Raw genomic sequence first — 22,964 nt, forward strand, 5'->3', positions numbered from 1 at the left:
CCTGGATGCCTCCCAAACAGATCAAGCCAATCAACTGTCTCACATATTCAGAGGGCCTGATCCAGTTGGGGGCCCCTCAGCCATTGGTTCATAGTTCATGTGTTTCCATTTGTTTGGCTATTTGTCCCTGTGCTTTATTCAACCTTGGTCTCAACAATTCTCGCTCATATAAACCCTCCTCTTTCTCGCCAATTGGACTCCCAGAGAGCCATCCACCCGGGGCCTGGCCGTGGATCTCAGCATCCAGTTCCCTCAGTCATTGGATGGGGTTTCTAGCATGACAGTTAGGGTGTTTGGCCATCCCATCACCAGAGTAGGTCAGTTCGGGCTGTCTCTCGACCATTGCCAACAGTCTATTGTGGGGGCATCTTTGTGAATTTCTGTGGGCCTCTCTAGCACTTTGCTTCTTCCTATTTTCATGTGGTCTTCATTTACCATGGTCTCCTATTCCTTGTTCTCCCTCTCTTGATCCAGCTGGGATCTCCCACTCACCCAAGCTCTCTTTCCCTCGACCTGTGCCCTTCATTACCCCCACTCACGTCCAGGCTGTTCATGTAGATCTCACCCATTTCTCTGTCATTGGTCGATCCCCGTGTCTTTCTTGGGGTTGTGTTTTCCAGGTAGCCTCCCTGGTGTTGTGAGTAGCAGTCCAGTCATCCTTGTTCCACATCTAGTATCCTGCTATGAGTGAGTACATACCATGTTTGTCTTTCTGAGTCTGGGTTACCTCACTCAGGATGATTTTTTCTAGATCCATTCATTTGCCTGCAAACCTCATGATGTCTTTGTTTTTCTCTGCTGAGTAGTATTCCATTGTGTATATGTACCACATTTTATTTATCCATTCTTCAGTTGAAGGGCATCTAGGTTATTTCCAGGTTCTGGCTATTATAAACAATGCTGATATGAACATAGCTGAGCAAGTGCCCTTGTGGTATGATTGAGCATTCATTGGGTATATGCTCAAGAGTGGTATAGCTGGATCTTGGGAGAGATGGATTCCCAATTTTCTAAGAAAGCACCATATTGATTTCCAAAGTGGTTGTACAAGCTTGCATTCCCACCAGCAGTGGAGGAGAGTTTCCCTAGCTCCACATCCTCTCCAGCATAAGGTGTCTTCAGTGTTTTTGATCTTAGCCATTCTGACAGGCATAAGGTGGTATCTCAGAGTTGTTTTGATTTGAATTTCCCTGATAATTAGGGGTGTTGAGAAATTCCTTAAATGTCTTTCAGCCATTTGAGCTTCCTCTGTTGAGAATTCTCTGTTTAGTTCTATAGCCCATTTCTTAATTGGACTGTTGGGCATTTTGATGTCTAATTTCTTGAGTTCCTCATATATTCTGGATATCAGTCCTCTGTCAGATGTGGGGTTGGTAAAGACCTTTTCCCATTCTGTAGGCTGTCGCTTTGCCTTGTTGACCTTATCCTTTTCTCTACAAAAGCTTCTCAGTTCAAGAGGTCCCATTGATTGATTGTTTCTCTCAGCGTCTGAGCTACTGGTGTTATATTTAGGAAGTGATCTACTATGCCTTTTCTTTTCTTTCTTTTTTTTTTTTTTGGTTTTTCGAGACAGGGATTCTCTGTGTAGCTTTGCGCCTTTCCTGGGACTCACTTGGTAGCCCAGGCTGGCCTTGAACTCACAGAGATCCCCCGGCTCTGCTTCCAGAGTGTTGGGATTAAAGGCATGCACCACCACCGCCTGGCCCTATGCCTTTTCTTAATGGTGACTTTTACTAGCATAATATGGAATTTTAATGAACTTTTAATTTGCATTTTCTTGATGATGAAAAATGCTAAATTTTTTCATTAGATTCCATGTCAATTTGTACCACTTTTTTTAATAGCCATTCATTAATACATTTGTTACTTTGATGACTTGGTGGGCATCAGTGCTTAATGTTTTGATTCCATTATGGAGTCTGGGTTTTAAGAAACTGATCCCATCATTTCATCATTAAGGTTTGTCATACACACCTCTGATTTTCATCTTGAATAGAGTTAAAATCACCATGGAAACATCTATGAGAACATTTCTAGAAAACTTTAATTGAGTAGAGAAGACCTACCTTGAATGTGGGTGGCACTATCTTGCAAGGTGGTGTTCTGGACTGAAGGAAAGGAAGAAATCTAGCTAAGAACCAGCATTTATCTGTCTCTGCTTCCTGACTATGGACTGTGACTGAGCTCCTCACCTTCCTATCCCTGTATGTCCTCCACTGGGTAGTTTGTAGTTTGTACCAACAAACTGTAGCCAAAATCAATCTGTCCTTCTTTACATTGCTGCTTGTTAGGGATCTGGTTCCTGCAACAGGACAAGTAACTGATGCAATGTTTTCCTTTTTTAATTTGCTGAAATTATTTTTCAATAAGAGATGTTTATATATTTTATTGGGCATCTAATTTTTATCTATTAAACTAATCATAATTGGCACTTGGGCTTTCAGTTTTGAAAAGAATATTACATAGTGTTCTAATGTAAAGCAATTCTTGTCATGTTGATTAATATGAAGTTCTTGTAGGTTTCATTCTCCTCTCAAGTGACAAATTTATTATTTGTATAGTTCTCCTCCAGGCACCAATCATTAGTTAAATGTTTTGAAAAACATTTTTCCATTATTGACATGAACCTGTTAAGACTCTTCTAATTATTTTAAAATCCTGTGTCCATCTTAATTCTTATTACATTTTATTTTACTTTTTGTGAAATTTTAGTAGGACACACTGTGAAATCTAGCCTATTGGTAGTTGTCTATATGCACAATACTCTACTGTCAAAGTTGTGAGATTGGAAATGGATCTCTAAGCATTTTCTTGGCAGCAGAGAAAGACACACTATTGCAAACTTTTGCCACCTTTAGTCTTCAGCCTTAGAGAGAGGGTTCAGACCCTTCTCCCAAAGCTTACATTTTATTGTTTTATGTGCCTGTGTCTGTTCATATTTGTGCAGGTGTGAGCATGCTTGCTTCTGTATATGTACATGGGTCTCCATGGGAGTGGACACCAGGGAGCCACCTCAAGTGACCACATTCCTCTGGTGCCATCCACCTTAGCATTTGTTATAAGGTATCTCAGTTTTACTTGGAACTCAATAATTCATTATGTGTCCCACGTAATTCCCAGGGATTCACCTGTCTCCACCTCCACCCCCAACCCTCCACCCCCAGTGCTAAGATTACAAATGCCAGGAACAATACTTGGCTTTTTCGTGTGGGTTCTGGGGAATCAAGCTCATGTCCTCATGTCTACGAGGCAAGCACTTTACTGACTGAAAGATCTCTGTCACCGCCCTTCAATATGTTTTTCACAAACCATTTGGGGTGAAATTACAGACTGGAACATTTTTAGGTGTGCTTATCTCTTATAAAGGAGAAAATAATATCAAAAAGTAACAATTTCTAAGGGTTACAGAAATCATATCTGTCTTCCTGGTAACCAGAATGTGTTCAGCGTTATGGACATTTGAGAAAGAAAGTGACGGATCATTTACAGGACTCTGATCATCGGCTGAATCCTTTATATGTCATCACATTTAATCCTCTCACAAGTGATGCTGCTAAGAAAGGCTGATGCCCTCATTTTTACCAAAGAGAACAAAGTTCAGAGAGGGTAACTAGATTACTCAGGAGTCTTCATCCAAAACTTTACTCTTTTCACTTGATGCCAGTCTCCTCATGGGACTTGGCCTCTGGAGCACAGAATATGCTTACATCACCTCCTGAGACTCCACCTCATGGGAGATCCAGACAGCAAAGATCAACAGAAGCAGTAAGACACGAGGCCAATCCTGAGTTAGGGAAAAGATCACAACCAGGCAAGTGAGGAACAAAAGGGAAGGAAAAGTAATACTTGTCTTTATCTAGGGCAGTGCTCTGGTTTCCTTTCTGTTACTGCAATGAAACACTCAGCTAAAAAGCCACTTAAGAGAGGAAAGGATTTATTTATTTATTTAGTTTCCACTTCCAGGTCACAGTCTGCTATTAAGGGTGAGCAGGACAGGAACTAAAGCAGAAACCGTGTGGGAGCACCCTTTGGCTTGCTGGGCAGCTTCCAGGTTTGGGAGCACTGCTTGCTGACTAGCTCCCAGGTTTCTTCTAGTTTTCTTATCCAGCCCAGGACCACCTACCCAGGGATGTGCCACTCACAGTGGGATGTGCTTCCTGCATCAACTCACACTCAAGGCAATTGCCTCAGATATGCCCACAGGACAGTCTGATCTAGGCAGTCCCTGATGTGAGACTCTTCTGTGGTGACTCTGGGCTGTGTCAAGTTGACAATTAAAGCTACTTAAGAAATGCATGAGTTTTATATACTTAGATTTGTTCTCAAATATCTTTGAAAGTACAGAAGTAATATTTTAAGACATACTACAAACTCAAACTTGTAATTCGTCTTAGACATGAAAACCAGCGTAGAATTATTTGATTTTATGTTTGCTCCATTTCAAAGCTCATCTAATTGAGATCTAAGGTAATTGTAGATCTACAAAGGAGCTCTTGAGGACTGTATTGATGTCTGTTGTAAGATAAAATGGTCTGCTGTTAATTCATTCACATGGGTATATAATTCCTGTGCATGCTCTAAATCTCTGGAGAGTGCATATCAAAAATATTATTATAACCGTTAAGTTTGGTGGGATGCTCAGGGTAAAGGCACTGACTTTGCTAAAACCCAGCTCCCAAACCTGGAAGCTACCCAGCAAGCCAAAGAGTGCTCCCACACGGTTTCTGCTTTAGTTCCTGTCCTGCCCACCCTTAATAGCAGACTGTAATTGCTAAAACCCACGTAGTAGGAGAGAACCAGTTGTCAAAAATAGTACTCTGACCTCAACATGTGAAATAAATGTACATAATATAACCATTTGAGGCTATCTCTAAAATGGAAGAACATTCTCTATTATTTCCTCACACCTCCTGGGGGTCCAGACTGAGGCACGTTCCTACCTTCCATCCTCAATCTGGATATTTTATGATCATTCCAAGCTATACAGAGCTACAATCTGAACTAAATGTGGGAGCATCAAAGCTCTCCCTACCACACACATAAGTAAGTAGATGCCTTTTCAAAAATAATGTCTTGGTTTTCAGCTTCTGATTCTGTTGATGACATTTCATTAGGGCAAAGCTGAAGAAGCAAAGCCTTAAAGAGGTCAGGTGAGGGCATAACTCAGAGGGTCCTGGCAGGCTAATATCAGGACAGCATGGAGACATGATTTCCCAGTGACTGAAGATAAGGATCTCATCCACAGCCCTGTCTTCTAGTAACATCCTTAGTAGCCAAAGCAAACTTCTTAGGCCAGTAAACCTAGTAAGGCTCACTGAGCAAGCTGTATTTTAGTGTCTGGGACAAAAAATTCCACATTTTTCAAGAAGGCAAACACCACCAGCTATAGCTCCAGGGCAGGGCTGTAGACTGATGCATGATATCTATTCACCACAGATAGGGAACCCACAGCAGACCAAAGTGACATTCCCTCCAAAGTTCAACTTAGCGAACCAATGAGTTTTGCGGGCTTAGTTCCAGGAGTGTGGTGAAGGGTACATACAGGAGCAGGATATCTCAAAAGCAGCTTCCTCATGGCAAGCCCATGCTAGTGTGTGATAACTCAGAAAAGCTGCAATCCTAGAGTGCTCTACACCACATGGAGGCAGATCTGAGAATCTCCTCTCAGGAGAACTACTGGGGTCCTGGTGAACCTTGTTTCAGCTTTCCCAGACAAATGTGACATTTGTTTATGTCCGATTCTCATGAGCCTCCCCTATCCTTCATTGAAAGGAAACTGCTACACAGCACAGGCCTAAACCTAACTTGAAGGTGGTTTTCTTTTTACTTCCAGAGTGTGTCTTGCTGGCTCTGTTACAGGATAAAACAGGAAAAGTGAGGCACCCAAACTAAGCCAGGAAGCATCTTCATTGTCCAGCACAGGCTCAGCAGACCCCTGCCCTAAGGTCTGAGCCCTGAGTTCAGTCACAAGCTGCTTTGTACATCTTTAACTTCCTTTTTTCCATATGTGGTTCAGCACACTATAAGGTTGTCCTGCAACTTGACTGGTTGATTAATGGAGTTTGGGAATACACTGGAATTTTCCATCAGTCATGGAATTTACCACAAATACAGAAAAGAGAATAAACCATACCCAGTTGCAGTTGGTATGAACAGGGAGGATGTGGGCCACAACTGACTTAAGACTCAAAGGAAGCCCCTGAGGGAGCACTGTGTCTGTGGTTTGTGTGAAGTCCTGAAGCTAAGAGCCGGGTGCTACTGTGACTTCTTTAGTCAAGTTTGGAGCTCACCAGAGAGACTCTGTGGGGCAGGAGCACGCTGGCCCAGTCCCAGTGGACTCTGGACATACTGCCCTATGTGCTGTCAACGCTGTTCTCCAACCTCTGAACAGAAGTCTCCAAAAGTGGCTTGAGTAGAGTCTTACTCTGTCAGTCTTTCTGCTTGAAATTTAAATTCCACCTGTGACAAAGAAGTGTGGTTTAGGTGTACTCTGAGAGTGTTACCCTCCTGAGGAACGTGTGTGTAGAAGACACTTCTATTTTCTCAGTGTTACGAGTTTGGCCCCAGATTATCAACAGATGATAATCTAGTGTCTAGGTGAAGTTCTTCACAATGGTAATCAAGGACAGTAAAGATAACTGATGACCATGGACAGATCCAGGCCTAATCACAGCGTTGTGACCTGGAGCAAGTCACTTGAATACTCAAAGGTTTAATTTGTTTATGAAACCAGGATAACAATACTTCATTCAGTGGTGACTGGGGTCACCTGTGACAGTGGCCCATTGTCTGAATTCAGTAGCTGGGTCATGCTGTCATCATAAGGAGAGTGAGTGTAAATGAGAGAATGTCAGATATGAACGGTCATTTGGGGATGGAAAGGGACACTTTGGTATGTCAATAAGGAATATGTAACTCACAACCCCTTTTCATGGACCATTCCTTTTCTCTGCAGCATGGGGATGAAATACATTTGCCCAATTCTCTGGGTGCCATTCCAAGGTGTTGTCAGATGCCAGAGGTCTGAAATAGCCAGTAAGGGCCCTTCCAGGAAGAGATAAGTTAGAAGAAAACTGGAGGGGGGGAAAAAAAAACAACCAAGTATCCTCAGGCCTTGTAGATCCAAGTGCAATTCATGAAACAGCTTTGTCAGAGGCAGTTGGGAACTTGATAGGAAGTCACAATCTGTGAATTAACATGTCCAGTCTTCATGAAAAATATGCTTCCTGTCAATTAGTAGCCATGCCCATTTTTCCTGTCTGTGTCTGCTGTATTTACCTCTAAATTGAAGTTTCAGTTAAAGAAAACATACTCACACCTAGGTGCAGGACTAGGCAGCAGTGGGGTGAGGGAGAGAAGGCAAGCTCCAGGCTCAGTGAGAGGCCATATCTCAAAAACTAAACTGGGAAGCAGTTCAGGAAGATACCTAATGCTGACCTATGGCCTCAGAGTAAATGTGCATGTACACCCACATATGCATACTTGTACACACACACACACACACACACACACACACACACACACACTCCTGTGCACATGAGCAAATATAGAGAAGCTTGACTTCATTTTGAACACATTTCACAGGAACTAACCTGTGACCTAGTTTTTCCAATAGTACTTGGACAATCTGTCTGGAACGCTCCCACCAAGGTTTGTTGTGGGTTTTTGTTTTTTTTTTTTTTTTCATTTTGCTTTTTCTCTCTCTCAAACACTGACTTAACCAACTGAGACAGAGCTGAAGCTGTTGGAGAAAATGTCTTTGTTCCTGGAAGTAGTGCTTGGCAGGAGACGTTTGAACTACTGTTAAGCTAATCTTAACCTTGGTTGGGGTGGGGGTGGGGCTGAGGGAACCCTTAACTGGGTCAGGAAAACAGCTCAGTGGATAAAGCACTTGCCAGGCAAGTGTGAGGACAGGAGTTCAGGTCCCTAGAATCTGTGAAAACTTGAGTCCCTTCCAATTCCAGCAATGCAGAGATACAGACAGAGGTTCCCGGGTTCCACACTGGGCAGCTAGATCAGCAAATCCGCAATCTCTGAACTCAATTGAGAGGTCCCAAAACAATAACTACAGTAACAGCTAACATCCCATCTGAGCCTCCACATGTACAGGTACACAAGTTCACGCAGACATATAAACATACAAACATATGTGCACACACACCACACACATGCACAAACAAAAAATAAAACAAGAGGAAAAAATCTCCTTAATTTCCTATCAGCTCTTTGTCAGGATCATTCAACTTATAAACTACCATGATGGAAATGTTTAGAAAAAGGAAGAAGGAAACCAGCAGTAACTATGCTTAGATTTGACACATCAACATCACATGCTTTGTGAAGACAGCATAGTGGAATTCTTGATTCTCAACCACTTCTTCCTGCTCCACAAATCCCTGCTCATCATTTTGAAACACAACATTTCTTTGTGTTGAGCAATGATATGTAATTTCCCCAGGGTTATAACTGCTATTCAGTGTGTCTTTTTTCCCACTTTATGTTATTTAATTGCTGAAGAATTTCTCCAAAATGGAAGATATTTAGTGCACACAATAAAGTGTGTTTTCCTGCTATTTTTAATCTGTCCATGAATAACTGGAGAGATTAGAGGAGGAGACAAAACTAATGTTGAATCCACATGACCATAATTCTGCTAACTGAACTTCATTGATGATTACAAATTATGAAAGAGGATCCCTAGACCTGTCCGTGTGACATTGACATTTATAGCATTTTATTTCCTCATAGCTACAGCCAGTATTTGCTGAAGAATCACAGTTGTATTTAGGACAAGCAAGGAGAACATTTTACAAGGAAAAGTAGAACACGCCGAAGTATTTTGCCAGGAACAAGCTTTTTATTTTTAGTCTGTCCCCAAAAAAATCATTATCTGGAGTCCGGAAATGCCACAAAAATCATTACATTTGAGAAGCAGCGGGTCATTCCACAGAGCCTGCAGGATGCATGCCATCGGGTGGCTGTGTTCTCCATAGCAGAGAGCTTTGTCTGCAGTGGACAGGCACAACTGGGACCAGGTCACCCAGATGACCCTCTGTCATCCAGCATAACGTCCAGCTCCATACTCGGGCCCAGTAAATTTGTGCAGGGTATTGGCTGATTTATTATTAACGCTAAATACTTCCACAAATGAAATCTGTTTATTTTCTCCCTCAGGCTTTGATACACTTTTGAAACAATGCATGTGAAAGGATACAAACACCAGGAGGGATGCACTGGGGATTTAGATGTAAGCTCTGCCCTGTCTCCATTTCAGTAAGAAAATAACTTTCCAGGTGCTTGGGGAGATGGCTCCGTGAGCTGTAAGCATGAGGGTATGTGTTAGAATCCTTAACATCCACTTAAAAGCTAAGGCATGCAGTGTATCCCTGTAACTCCACAGTTGACCTGAAGAATCCAGAAGAGCCTGGAAATGCCCATGGACCATTGACCTGACCAACTAGCAGAGCCACAGTAATGAGCTTTGGGGTCAGTGAGAGAATCTCTCAGAAAGAGACATTGAGAAGCCATTTCAGGAAAATAACCTCTGGCCTCTACTTGTTGCTGCATGGGTGTGCACACCCACATACAGCAAACAAGCATGCATGAACACACAAATAACAGCATTACTAAAATATCTTTCCAGAAGAGAGTAAATACTTAGTTTAGAACCCCATATAAAATACAACCAGAGTGTGAGTGAAGACTACTCATGTCAGTAGTGACCATTCCTGGCCAATAAACAGCTTTATCATGGACATAAATTGTAGCATGAATCTTAAAGAGTCTTATTAATAAAATCAAACCTGAGGCCAGTTATTGGGGTGAATGCTGGAAGATCAGATAAGCAGAACAAGCCATAGCTTCCTCACCTTGGCAGTTCCTCAGCTGATCCTGTTTCCTCGGACTGGAAGCTTCTGAGTCCTCATCCAAATGTGTCTCAGCTGAACTGCTGCTAGAAGCCTGAAAGCTTAACCAGCGAAAAGCTTCTAGTTTCTGGCCTTATATATCTTTCTGTTTTCTGCCATCACTCCCTGGGATTAAAGGCTCACTTTCTGGGATTAAAGGTGTGAGTCACCATGCTTGGCTGTTTTCAATGTGGCCTTTAACTCACAGAGATCCAGAGGGATTTCTGCCTCTGGAATGTTAGGATTAAAGGCATGTGCTACCACTGCCTATCCTCTATGTTTAATATTGTGGCTGTTCTGTCTCTGACCCCAGATAAGTTTATTAGGGTACACAATATTTCGGGGAACACAATACCACCACAATAAACCACAGAATTTCAAGCCAACAAGGGACCTGGTGATAAAGCAGAAATGTTGCAACTTTCGGGTCCAAATGTCTGCACAATTTATATATCACTTCCTTATTCAGCCGTCTTCGAAGCATGTTATCAACACAGTGCCGTAGTTACTGGAAACTGAACCCTTCCTATGGACAAACACTGTTCTCTGCTGGTGGCTCCTGATTTATCTTTGCTTGACTGTCCCAGTCGGTTGAGGGCCACCTTTTTAGCAAGGGAATTGTACCAACAGCTATGAAAGTTAATTTGCCTTACATAGCTTGCATATTCTTAAGACTCTCAGGCTCCATATAATCAGACTCTCCTCCTCACATCTGATACATTTCATGTATCTTTTCTAGCAAAGTAGGAGTTGCTGCCGGAATAAGTGCCTTGTGCCCCAGGAGATCTCACATAACTTTTGATCCTATGCGTTCTGGTCTGTCAGACAGTGAGCACTATTCCTGGTCCCACCTACATGAGATACATTCTAGAGCAAATAAAGAAGGATTTATAAATCACACAGGTTTGGGTATAGTACTGATCTTCTCCATATTCACATTAAGAACTCACTCTCCAACCCTGTGTAACTTGGTAAACAGAATTTTTTTTTCTTTTACTGATATTCAGTTATGTTTTTTTATTTTAAGATTTAAATTGCTTGCTTTACAAACACTAGAATCTAAGGTAGATCAACAAAACCCATATTTTAAAAAATGTCTATTCAATGATACACACTTCTAATCCCAGCACTGGGTGGGAACGAAAGACAGGCAGGTGCTCCATGATAGGCAGCCTAATGTAATCGTGTGCCACAGAGAAAGCCCTATCTCAAAAAACAATCTGTAAGGTGCTGAGAACAACTCCTCAGGTTATCCTCTGGTCTCCATATGGACAGAAATGCATGTATAATACAACATACACATATACCTGTGTGTACACACACACAGAGACCTACACACATGTATACAACCACATGCATACACACAGAGAAAGCTGCTCAGTATCTAGGGTTTTTTTTTGTTCCAATTTAAGACTGCCTTTAACATATCTAAAATTAATCTTGTCATTACTGTCAACTGCATGGTGATCCTCACTGTAAAAAGAGAAGAAGTCATGGTCTCTGTACTCAGAAAGAGATGTCACAGTATAATATCAACCAAATATATGTGCATCATTAGTTAGCTCTAATACCGAACGGTGCAGCATACCCCAAAACTGCCAGTAAACTGAGAAAGAAGGGAGCCAGGATATAAAATGACCCAGAGTTTGAACAAAAAGGGATATTCAGAATCAAAGAACTAGAATTATATTTTGAAGGTATGTGGACTCAGTAACAGGCTCATACCGTCTCTCATTTCCCTGACTACAGGGCTAACAGTTCCCTGTTATTCAGAACCCAGCACCTCACCTCAGCCTGTGACTTGCTGCTTGATTGTTTTTACAGAGGAATAGATGTGTAGTTTTCAGTCCCTTACTGTGCTAGTTTAAAATGAAATGTCTCCCATAAGCCCCCTGGTTGACAGTGCTGTTTGTGGAGGTTTAGTCCTACTGAAGAAAGCACATCACTGGGAATGGACTTTGGGGGCTTAAAGCCTCAAGGTGCTTCCAGTTCTGTCTCTCTGTCTCTGTCTCTCTGTGTGTGTCTGTGTGTGTGTGTGTGTGTGTGTGTGTGTGTGTGTGTGTCTGTCTGTCTGTCTGTCTCTCTGTCTCTCAGCTTTGTGCTTGTGATTTAGATGTGATTGCTGCGCTTCTTGCTACCAGCGCTGTTCCTTACCCTTGCCACCATGACTCCCGTCCATGATGGGCTCATTCATCCTTTTGGAACATTAAGCTCATGTAAGCTCATCCATAAGTTGCTCTTGACTATGGTGGTTTACCAGAGCAACAAAAAAGTAGCTAATACAGTTATACCACCTTGTTTTTATTTATCTCCAGAAAAGATTGGTAGTCGTTTAGATGTGTGGTTTTCTTTGTCACCTCTCTCTTCATATAAAGAGTTGATCATTTTTATTATGTTTATTATATTTTATAATATATATCGTATCTCTATAATTTATTATAAAAACTGATCTATGAGCTTCCGAAGACAACAAGGTAGACCATCAATTTATCCAGAAATCTAGAGGCAGCCCTTCATTCCAACTTCCCTTGCTGTCCTCTAGGTCCCAGTCATTTTGGATACAGTTTTGCTCATTCTCCTAACATCTCCATCCCAAACACCATTGTATTCTTTAGGTTTTGCTGCTTCCTCTGTGTAGATGGAAATTTTCCTGGGTCCTGCAGCCACTATGTCCCCGAATAGGAACCTTGAAACATGATGCTCACTACCTACCCTACCATCATAATCACAACACAAGCATACATCTTTACAAACACACACACACACACACACACACACACACACACACACACACACACACACACAGAAAGAGAGAGACAGACAGAGACAGAGACAGAGACAGAGAGACAGAAAGAGCCATGCTGTACTTTGCAAACTGAAATCAAAGCAAACTTTCTGTTTTCCCTGTTTTTATTATTCTTTGAAAATGTCACACATGGATACAATGTGTCTAGAACATATCCACCCCCACCTGCCAGCAAGTATGTTTATTAGTGTAACAGTGTTTATGGATGTAACCAAGTGCTCTCTTTATCGGTTTTAAAGCCTGATCCATAGGAGAGGATTCATTCCTGTCCTATAAACTTGGCTGGGAAAGAATAGCCCCTAGAGGAGAGCCTGTTGAAGTTTTTGATATGGCAAATCATTGTCTCTCTTGTCCAGTAAAGTGTTTTCTTGCTTGAAAACTTAGTATCTAAAATGAAAACATGACAGACCCTATTTTAATGGTTACATTTTAAAATAAATCCTGAGTTAATACTAGAAATGAGTATTGTCAGGTCCTTCTGTATGTGCCACCGTGCATGTTTAAAATATGAAAGGAACTTATGTGATTACAATAATTGCCAATCAATGAGCTGGACATTTTGTATGACTGTCTCTTTGTCATCTCACAAGACAATGCATAGTCTCCAGTTCCATTATACACTGAGTTTAAATAATTTTCATAGGTTAAATTTATCCTGGAATATATATTATGTATGAAATGTGTTCTAAACAGCTTGGACTCTGAAAATAGACAATATCTAACATAAACACACAAATACACACGTGCATACAACAATATCTAACACATACATACAAATACACTCACACATACATGCATGAACACACATGCACATGCCGACACATGGGCGCAGGCCACACATACATACATTTGCATACACATGCATATACTACATGTGCACACACACACACACACACACACACACACACACACACACGAAGGAAAGCCAAATTAGGACCTGAAAGGGTATATTTTCCTGTAGGTGGTCGGCCATCATTTCCTCATCTTCAAAGACCAATGAAGGTCAATAAATTATTCAAACTCCCAGGATAAGCTTCCTGCATCCACAGGAGAACCATTGGGATCAAACTCTCCAGTGTGCTATTGGTCACCTGTCCAGGCAACAGCTCCAGCTTAGGATTCTAATCAGGCATTTTTCTGATTCCTACTTAGCAGAAGGAAGACACAGAGACTGTAGTGTTTCTCTTGGGAGCACTTCTGCCTCACGCATGTGAACTGAAATGACTTTATAGATGTGCATGGACTGATTGAGCAGCACTTTTAGTTCATGGTTTCCCGTGTAACCAAGATTTTCCATGTAATTTACAAGTACTCAATGGGAGATCACGATTAGCTATTGGAGGTTTTACCCCATTGTATTAAGAAAAAAAAATAGATTCCCACTGAGAAAAAATGCAGTTCTAGAGAAGAAACTCCCAACTCTCATGAGAACTGAGTTGAAAGGAACACTGTCCTGAAAAATGCTTCTCCTCTTTCACCTTTATATTTTATACATAATCATTTGAACAGTATACCTTTTAAAGCAGAAAGACATCAGCTCTATTTGTAACTTTTTGTCTTCCATATTATCCCATTTCCCAATCTTATCATCCTATACTACACCATCTATTCATTTATTTAGCATGCTTATAAATGAGAATGTCTGAACTTGAACTGTCTGTGTGGATGGGTGTGCACATGTACTCACACAGATGTAGACATCGTATAAGATATTGATAGATGTGAACATGGAGGATGACGTGATATGTGCTTGTAATGAGGAAATATTTTTAAAGATTTATTTTCTTTTTAAGTAAGTGGTATGTGTGTGTGTGTGTGTGTGTGTGTGTGTGTGTGTGTGTGTGCTCCTGTGTAAATGAAGTTCCCCTCACAGACCAGAATCAGTGGGTCCCTGAAGCTGGAGGTACTGGCATTTGTTTGCCACCTGACTTGGATGCTGGGACCTGAACTTAGGCACTCTGGGAGAACAGAACTCATTTTTAATCATGGCTCCATCCCTACAGCCACAGTTTGGAGAATAGAATAAATAAAATTCCATTCCTTCAAATATTAGTTTTTCTAAACAGTCTGTTTGAAAACTGCCTATGCCGGGTCTTTGACCCTAGCATGAGGAAGGCTGAGGCAGAAGGATACCTGTAAGATCTGCTGGTTGACTCCAGGTCTCTGTCTGAGTCTACTGTCTTCCTGTAGCCCACAGTCTGGCCCTGCCTACTCAGAACATGATGCAAAAGCCCTTGTTGTGGTAACGTGGAGATGGATGACTGGACACAGAAGGTGAGGTTCTCCCTGCAGCACATTAGAGAACTGTTGTCTTTTGGTCTGTTCATAATGAAGTCATTTGCCCTTGGGGTTTATGGTGGAGAAAGGAGACAGGACCAAATTTAGGAGCAAAACCACAGTATTTATTCTCATTGTTTGCTAAGTTTAATTATAGGTCACAATGGGAAAAATAAAGGAAGGTAGAGTCCTGAGTTATCACCTCTAAGTACCTGTAAAGACATGCTACAGAGTTCATACTTTAAACAAAGTAGGTCGTTACGTGTTCAATGCTAAGAGGAATTTTATCTTGCCAGTAAATGCAAGTGAATCTGTTTAGCTCCAAATCCCCATATACAGACAATTTACTGTAGTAATCAAGATGATACACACAATTTCACTTCAGTACCATCTGTAACTCTATTGGTATTTTAATAATAATGAATAAAATATATGTTGGCAACAAAAAAAATGTTACTTAAAGCAGCAGGATCTTAAACATTGAGCAGTAACTTCTAAGAAGCTGTGCTAATGTGGGATTTACTCCACATTTCGTGTTGTTGCTCTGTGCTGTGAAAGAACATCCTTGGGATGTGGTGCTCATGTGCATGAAGAACCAGTCACCCCCACCCCCGAATGTTAAATGTCAACCTTCTTGGGTTACCATGCAGATACCCAGAAACAAACACGTGAATTTCTTTGTCTTCTTACCTGCTGTCTGTCCTTTGGCCCTCCTCCCCTTTCAGGAGGAAGTGTCAGAAATGCACTGAAGGGAGAAGTCAGGGAGCAATGAAGACAAACAATTGTGAAACTACAAACTGTCATTTGTCAAGGGTTTCTACCCACAAGAACAATTTTCTTTTAGCAATAAGATATAATAGTAAACACTACTTATTGTCTTAGTTCTGTCGCTTGTCATTGTGATAAAATACATTGTATCCAGTGTCAAGAGGCTTAGGCTGAACAGGAAGGGGATGAGCTACAACACATTAAGATGTGCCCCCAGTGGTCCATTTCTTCCTAGGAGGCTCTGTCAGATGAAGGTTCCACAGCCTTCCATACATGACCCTCTGGAGACAGTTCTGATTCAAAACACAAGGCATATTAAATAAATTGTTATGAATAACATAAATAATGGTGGCTTGCCTCACACAGAAGTGGAAATTACCCAGAAGTCACCAGTGCATAGTGATATACCTATGTCTTGGTCGAAGCTGGTCTAGTAACAGTCCTGGATGGATTTTGTCATCTCTTTTGGCTCAAATCTCCTCATTTATAAAGGGAATTCAGAAGCTTGTGTGGTTCCGTAGACCCAATAATCTTTGACTATTAGAATATACTGTTTGTAGATAGGTCAAAGGCTGTGTCAACAGCTTCTGAGCTGTAAAAGCCGATGAGTTTTTGGTCCCCAGGCAGACTGGGGTTTTATTGACATAGGGATGGGGCATAGCTGACATTTCTTATTTAAGTTATAAAAGAAAACAGAGATCTGGGGAGAAGGCTCATTAGTCAACGGGTTACTGCTCTTGCAAAGGGCCTGTGTTCAGTTCCCAGCACTCAAGTTAGGCAACTCACAACAGTCTGGACCTCCTGTTCCAGGGACAGTGTTTTGGCCTCCACAGAACCCACCCACATGTGCACACACTCACATGTCGACATGCATATACCTAAATAAAAATAAAATTAACTTTAAAAACAGAGAAAGCAGAAAAGATGATCATTTGCTGAAATGATGGTCATTTGTTAAAGAAAAATAATCATACCATGTTTAATTAGGGCTTGAAATTTAATTGCATCTGCAATTTGGAAGGAATGCCACAGGAAGGAGAATTTTGAGAACTCATTCTGGAATTAGTCTGTTGTGCATTTGGTGATATCTGCTTCACAATTCCCGGAGAACCCTTATGGTCTATCTCAGAATAACGCATTGCAAGTGGGTATAGGAAAACCTGATGTTTACTCCTTTTCTTGGTCAGGGGACTCTGGAGGAATGCACATATATTAAAGTAGGATATATTAGATTGATTTGCATGACAGTCTGGGTAAGTGACAATGGCTGTTTCCACACTGGGAAAGGTGAGAATGGGAACTGCTCAGAAAGGAGGCTGGAGACTCAGGCACCCCCACCCCGTCTGGTACAGGAGGCGGTATGATGCTTCAGCTCCCCCGTCTGGTACAGGAGGCGGTATGATGCTTCAGCTCCCCCGTCTGGTACAGGAGGCGGTATGATGCTTCAGCTCCCCCGTCTGGTACAGATGACAGCCCGAAGGATTCCTGGGGAGCTGCTGGACTTCAGTCCACACTGGATGACCAAAGAAGTTGAGTTATGATGTCAGTGAAGGATGGCATCAATAGTGTCAGCAGCAGCAACAGAGCAGAACTCTTGACAAGGGTAGATGAACCTGTCAGTAAGATGCTAAGATAAGCAAGAAAAACAAGCAAAAGCTTTTCCTTTGTACTTTCTTCTTTCTAGGTGCTACCAGAAGGTGCTGCCCACATTCCCAGTGAGCTTTCCTCCTCCAACTAACCTAATTAAGAAAATCCCTGATAGTTGGGCCAAGAGACTACACTCTAAGTTGATTCTAAATTTCGACAAATTGACAACTAAGATTAATCAGGATAGCTCCTCAAGAATTATTTCCAAACTGAAAACACTTCCCTCTGCACAAGAAAGTCTGGTACCCTTGATGTTGAGGCAGGAGGATTGCAAGTTGGAGACTATAGGCTACATAGACACAGTCTCACAAACAGGAACTCCCTCAAGATCATCAGGATTCTTTACTCCTTTACTTTCTTTAAGCACACACACACACACACACACACACACACACACACACACACACACACATACCAGACATGGTGTGGGGAGGGGATTCACAACTTGTGAAAACACTGTAGGATACTGAGGAAGGAGAGGAGCTTAAACTTGAAAGACAATGTGGTAGGAAGCCTGTAGGAGTGGTGGAGCAGATGGCATATCCTTTCCTACCTTTCCAGACATGTGTTGGGTGTGAAGTCAAACCATCTTCTACCAGGATGTGTTGAACAAACCCCGTGATCTCCTCCTCACGGGCTCTGCCCTCTTCTCCCCTCTCCCGTGTCCTTGACTCACGGCGAGCCCTTGACATAGAAGAGCCATCTGCAGCACCAGTTCGTTGGGTGTTCAGAGCACAGGAGCAAGATCCTAGGAATAATAAGTCTCCTCCTGGGCGACAGCAGGCATCCCAGAAGCCCATGCTGTGGTCTGCTCTCATGTGGGCTTCATACTGACTGAGGCTTTTCTTCCCCCTGATCTTATTCCATCACAGAGTTCATGGCTGGATAAGGTACAGATGCCTCTCTGCTTGACAGACACGTAAGCACAGCTTGGTCTGCTTACCTAGATCGTGTTCAGACATCATGGCAAGAGAAGAAATATATCTAGGAATTGGGACCTCCATGCTCTAAAGGCCCGGTCTATTCTCTGCCAGGGTTACTGGGTAAACATGGAGATGCCACAAGGAATCACCTCCTTATGTCAGGTGGAAGTCAGGATGATCTCTCCTCCTTTCTGATTTGAAAATTTTTTGTTTTTATCATTGTTTTGAGACAGGAGAGCTTAGGTTCAGATGAGTTCTTTAGAACCCACTCTTTAAGTTTACCAGGTCTGTGAGGACAAGACACTTCAGATTCTCCCTTGGGCCTGTCCCTTGGCTGAGGTCATTGTTGACGGATTTTCTGATGCCTAACTTGGAAACATTGTCCTCAGAAAGGTCAGAGGTGGGAATAGGCAGTAGAGAAGGTGGCTTTTATTGCTGTGAGGGCAATGGGTTCTTGAAGTTCAGGTCCTCCTAAAGCTGTTGTCAGAGGAGCACAGAGAGCTGGAATGTGAACATGCTCTAAGCTTTCCCTGCAGAACACCTGTTTGTATGCTTATATTTGTGAATGGTCTGGGAGCAACCTGTGGTGTATGGCTCTGTTTTGCTCAGATCTATTTCCAGTGCCCATGTGAGGACAGGCACAAATAGAACCTTAAAATACATGTGATGGCTTAAATTTAAATAATTAGGTCACAACTGTGCTTCCATGCTACATGCATTTTAACAATTTACATGTGCACACCAGGGCTACTAAAGGAGAAAAATTAAGCACCAAGGCTGTTTTCTAAGTGAAGTGGGATTCAGATTATATATATATATATATATATATATATATATATATATATATATATATATATATATAAAATCACTTCTATTAGAATACAAAATACAAATTTGTGGAAAAATAAAAGGGTCATTGTACTATAAAACTTGATAAAAAAGGCTTAGGAGATGACCAGAGCCAGGAGCTCAATGCTTATAAAGGTCATCCATGACACATAGAAAAGTTATCAGAGCCTAATAAGGATAATTGCACTGTGTGAGCTTGCCTGTGTTTGTACATGCATGTGTGTTCATGTTCTAGTGCACAGGTGCACATGTGTGTGGGTACATATGCATTTTGGTACATGTCTGTGTGTCTGTGGAAGCCAGAGATCAATCCAGCATCATTCCTCACGATACTGTCCACCTTGTCTTTTAAGACTGGGTCTCTCACGGGGCTGGAGCTCACAAAATAGGTTATTCTAGCTGGCAAGCAATCCTCAAGGATTCATTTGTCTCTTCCTCCCAGTGCTGGTATTTAAGAGGGTTTTTATCTGGGTTGTTGAACTCAGGTCCTTAAGGTTACATAGCAAACACTTCCCAAATTGAGCTTTTCCTCCAGCTGGATCTGATTTTCTGATCTCTCCTGATGACAAAAGGGTCATAAGCAAATGCAATTTCAGCCTTGTATTTTAGAGAGAGAGAGAGAGAGAGACAGAGACAGAGACAGAGACAGAGACAGAGATACAGAGACAGAGACTGAGATCAAACAAGTGCTTAGTGGTGCACATGCCCCTCTCTAGCCTGCATCCTATGTTAGGAGTAAGGCAGCCACACGCCCCGTGGTCTTTTGCTGTGTGCTCCAAGCCCCAGAGTCCCCAAGCTGCCATTGCTGTGTTTATGATGTTTCCTCTTCAGTTGGGATATGACTCTGTTCTGTCCTTGTCAAACAATGTTTAAGCATTTGTATTTGGGAGGAACCTGAAACACAGTTTACTGGGTGATTTTTAAACACACTTAAACAAGAATTCAATCCTCACGTTTTTAATTATTTTTCCTGCAATTACCTGAAACACAGTTTTGTAAGACTTGGCTGGATAAACAAGCATGATCCTATGTAAATATTCTTTTCAAATGTCAGATCAGTTCCTCTCAAGAGCCTGCATACCAGAAAATTTACCTTGAGTGGCACATTTCAAATCTGTTTTGAATAAAGTCTGTCTAGATTTATGAAGTCATTTTTCAATGTCTCAGAGAATCAATTGCAGACAAAATGGAAAATGGGAAGAGTGTTGGCTTTGTGAGGTTAGCTAATGGGTTGATTGATTGGTCCTTTCTCTTGTCCCTGCCCTCATCATTCACCATCCCTCTCTTTCCACACACATTTACTTGAGTTCCATTATGCAGTAGATTCCTTGCTAAGGACCTACAAAAACATGGACCATCTAGTGGAAGATTCAGGAAAACGCATCACTACAGTACATGGATGACTAAGCTCCTTCACCTGTCTTGTGCTGCTGTAACAGAACACTGGAGAGAGGGTCACTCGTAGGAACAGTTGGCTGACATTTCTGGACAATGGGAAGCCTGATCTCAAGGTGTCAGTATGTAACAAGGCCAAATGGCTGAGTCACTATGTGACAGAAGGAAAGAGGCTGAGAAACTGCAGTTCAGAAACACTAACCTCACGAGGAAGGTGGAGCTCTCATGGCTTAATCACCTCTTAAAGATCCTGTTTCTTAGTTTGTTTTCATGATAGTTAAATCTCAGTGCTGGTTTTGGTGAGCACAAAAGTTCAAACTAGTTATGTATGTGGCATCTGCGAAGTGTGAAGATCAAGCCCCTCCATGTGAAATCCAGTGGCTGTGGATTAGTGTGAACTGGGAGGGACGTAACCAATGTTGCCAAGACATGTCTCTGTCAATGGCTCCATTGACCCATTGGCCTCATACTTATTTAGTGTTACCAACGCACCCTTAGAAAGTACCTCACCAGGGAAGGCTAGAAAGTTAGCTATTGAAGTTACTATTCAGCTCAAGATTGTGCAACATCTGAAACTACTCTCTTTTACTTCTTGTAGCATGAGTGAGCTATTAGGTAAGTAGCACATTTCTCACTGGCTCTCCTACAAGTAATAATAAGAAATTCAAAATTATCCTATTGGGAAGGACACATTTATTGCAAGGGTCCTTGGAGGCTGAAGATGGGAGATAAACAATATCCTCCTGTAAGAGTCTCCCGTCTTATGGACTCAACACAGACATGTTGTTAGGCTTTGCTCAAATGCTCAACTATAGAGATGGATTGGGAGCTGGGCTTTTGACTCAACCAAATCTTCCTGAGAGTTTGGTTGGTTATGCTACTCACTAGTGTTGTGAATTTGAACCCCTCCAGCCTTCAATTTATCTATCCATGTTTGAGGGCTAGGAGAAGTAACCGCAATAACGCACACTCAAAAACAGTCCCTATTGGTGAAATTATTAAGGCCACTCCACGTAGTTAAAAGGAGATTTATTTAATAGCGCAACTTACAAATGAAGGGATCGGTAGGTTGAGGGTTCTGGGAAAGACGCAACAGTAGTCTGGCGATGTTCTCTGGAGAACTCTCCTCCATCCACCTCTAGCGTCCGGGCTCCCAGCAAGAGAGGCGGCATGTCCCCATCTCGGGTCTTCAGGCCCTCCCTTGGCCCCGCCTTGTGGGTGTGATAGTTACCAAAGCCTCGGTGGGGCTTGGAACTTCCAGACCAAAGCTGGAATGGCTACCCACTACAAGTCCCCAACCTTTTCCAGAGAACATAGCTAAGAAATGAGAGTGCATATTTTTCTTGCCAATAGAATATGACCTCTCCTGCTCTCTTTATCTTTTCAGACAACTGTGACGACCCATTGGCCTCCTTCCTCTCACCAATGGCTTTCTCCAGCTCCTCCGATCTCACTGGAAGTTCCAGCCAGGCTCAGTTGAACTGGAGAATGGGTAAGTATTGTAACTAAGCCCTAAATCCATGTGTTAGATGAAAACACAGTGAAGGCTAAGGAGTGAGGAAGTGCTGTGTCTATACAGGAGTCACATCCAAAGCCACAGTCCAGAAGGAAATCTGGGAGGTTAAGTTTTTCCCAAAAGTACTTCCCATCATGTAATAGATAGTTACCATGTGCTGAACCACATTCCTCCAACCCAAAGATCCATCAAGAAATTCTTTGGGGTTTGTATTGTTTTTCTTGAGGTGCTAGCCCTGGAAACCATGGCTTCAGGCATGTTAGGAAAGTGCTCTCTCATGGAAGCACCATAGCCATCCTGTGAAATTCTTTGTGAAGATGTGTATCTGTGCCTGTACTTGTTTGTATATGAGTATATATGCAGGTACACATGTATGCAATGTGTGCTGGGGGAAGGACAGAGGAGAACCTTGAGTGATACTTCTTATGAGCCATCTACTCTGTTTTGAAGAAGGGTGTCTCACTGGCCTGAAACTTGAAGGTTAGGCTGCCTGGCTCTCTGTGTCTGACTGATTGCAAGCATGTACCACCATGCTTATTTTTTTTAAGAAGGGTTCTGTGGGATCGAACTCAGATCCTCAATTTATCCACTCAGCCATCCCCAACCCTATGCTGTGAATTCCTTTTTTGGTCATCATAAGAAATATTGTAGAAGATTATTTTTAAAAAAATATTTGCTTTATTATGTACATTTCACATGTCAGCATAAATGGTCACCAAAACATGCTTCATTATTTTAATGGAATGTTTATTAAAATATTTCAGTACATTTAGTTCTATTGTGAGATTAATGTTACTATTTTAAAGTACATACTAAATGTACATAATTAAAGGTAGGAACACAAATAATCTGTAACTATACTAGATAGAGGGTACTAT

General features: G+C 41.9%; 1 protein-coding gene across 3 annotated transcripts in view; it reads left to right on the forward strand.

Moving 5' to 3' along the window:
- Positions 1 to 22,964, forward strand: part of LOC131925151 (contactin-associated protein like 5-1-like) — an 898,625-nt gene that overhangs the window by 167,366 nt on the left and 708,295 nt on the right. For all 3 annotated transcript variants that reach the window (XM_059280428.1, XM_059280429.1, XM_059280430.1), the window contains exon 2: positions 21,958 to 22,062. In XM_059280428.1, coding sequence (XP_059136411.1) covers positions 21,958 to 22,062 — 105 coding nt within the window. The remainder of the gene's footprint in view (positions 1 to 21,957; positions 22,063 to 22,964) is intronic.

This window comes from Peromyscus eremicus, chromosome 15, assembly GCF_949786415.1.
Source record: "Peromyscus eremicus chromosome 15, PerEre_H2_v1, whole genome shotgun sequence".
NCBI classification, from domain to species: domain Eukaryota; kingdom Metazoa; phylum Chordata; class Mammalia; order Rodentia; family Cricetidae; genus Peromyscus; species Peromyscus eremicus.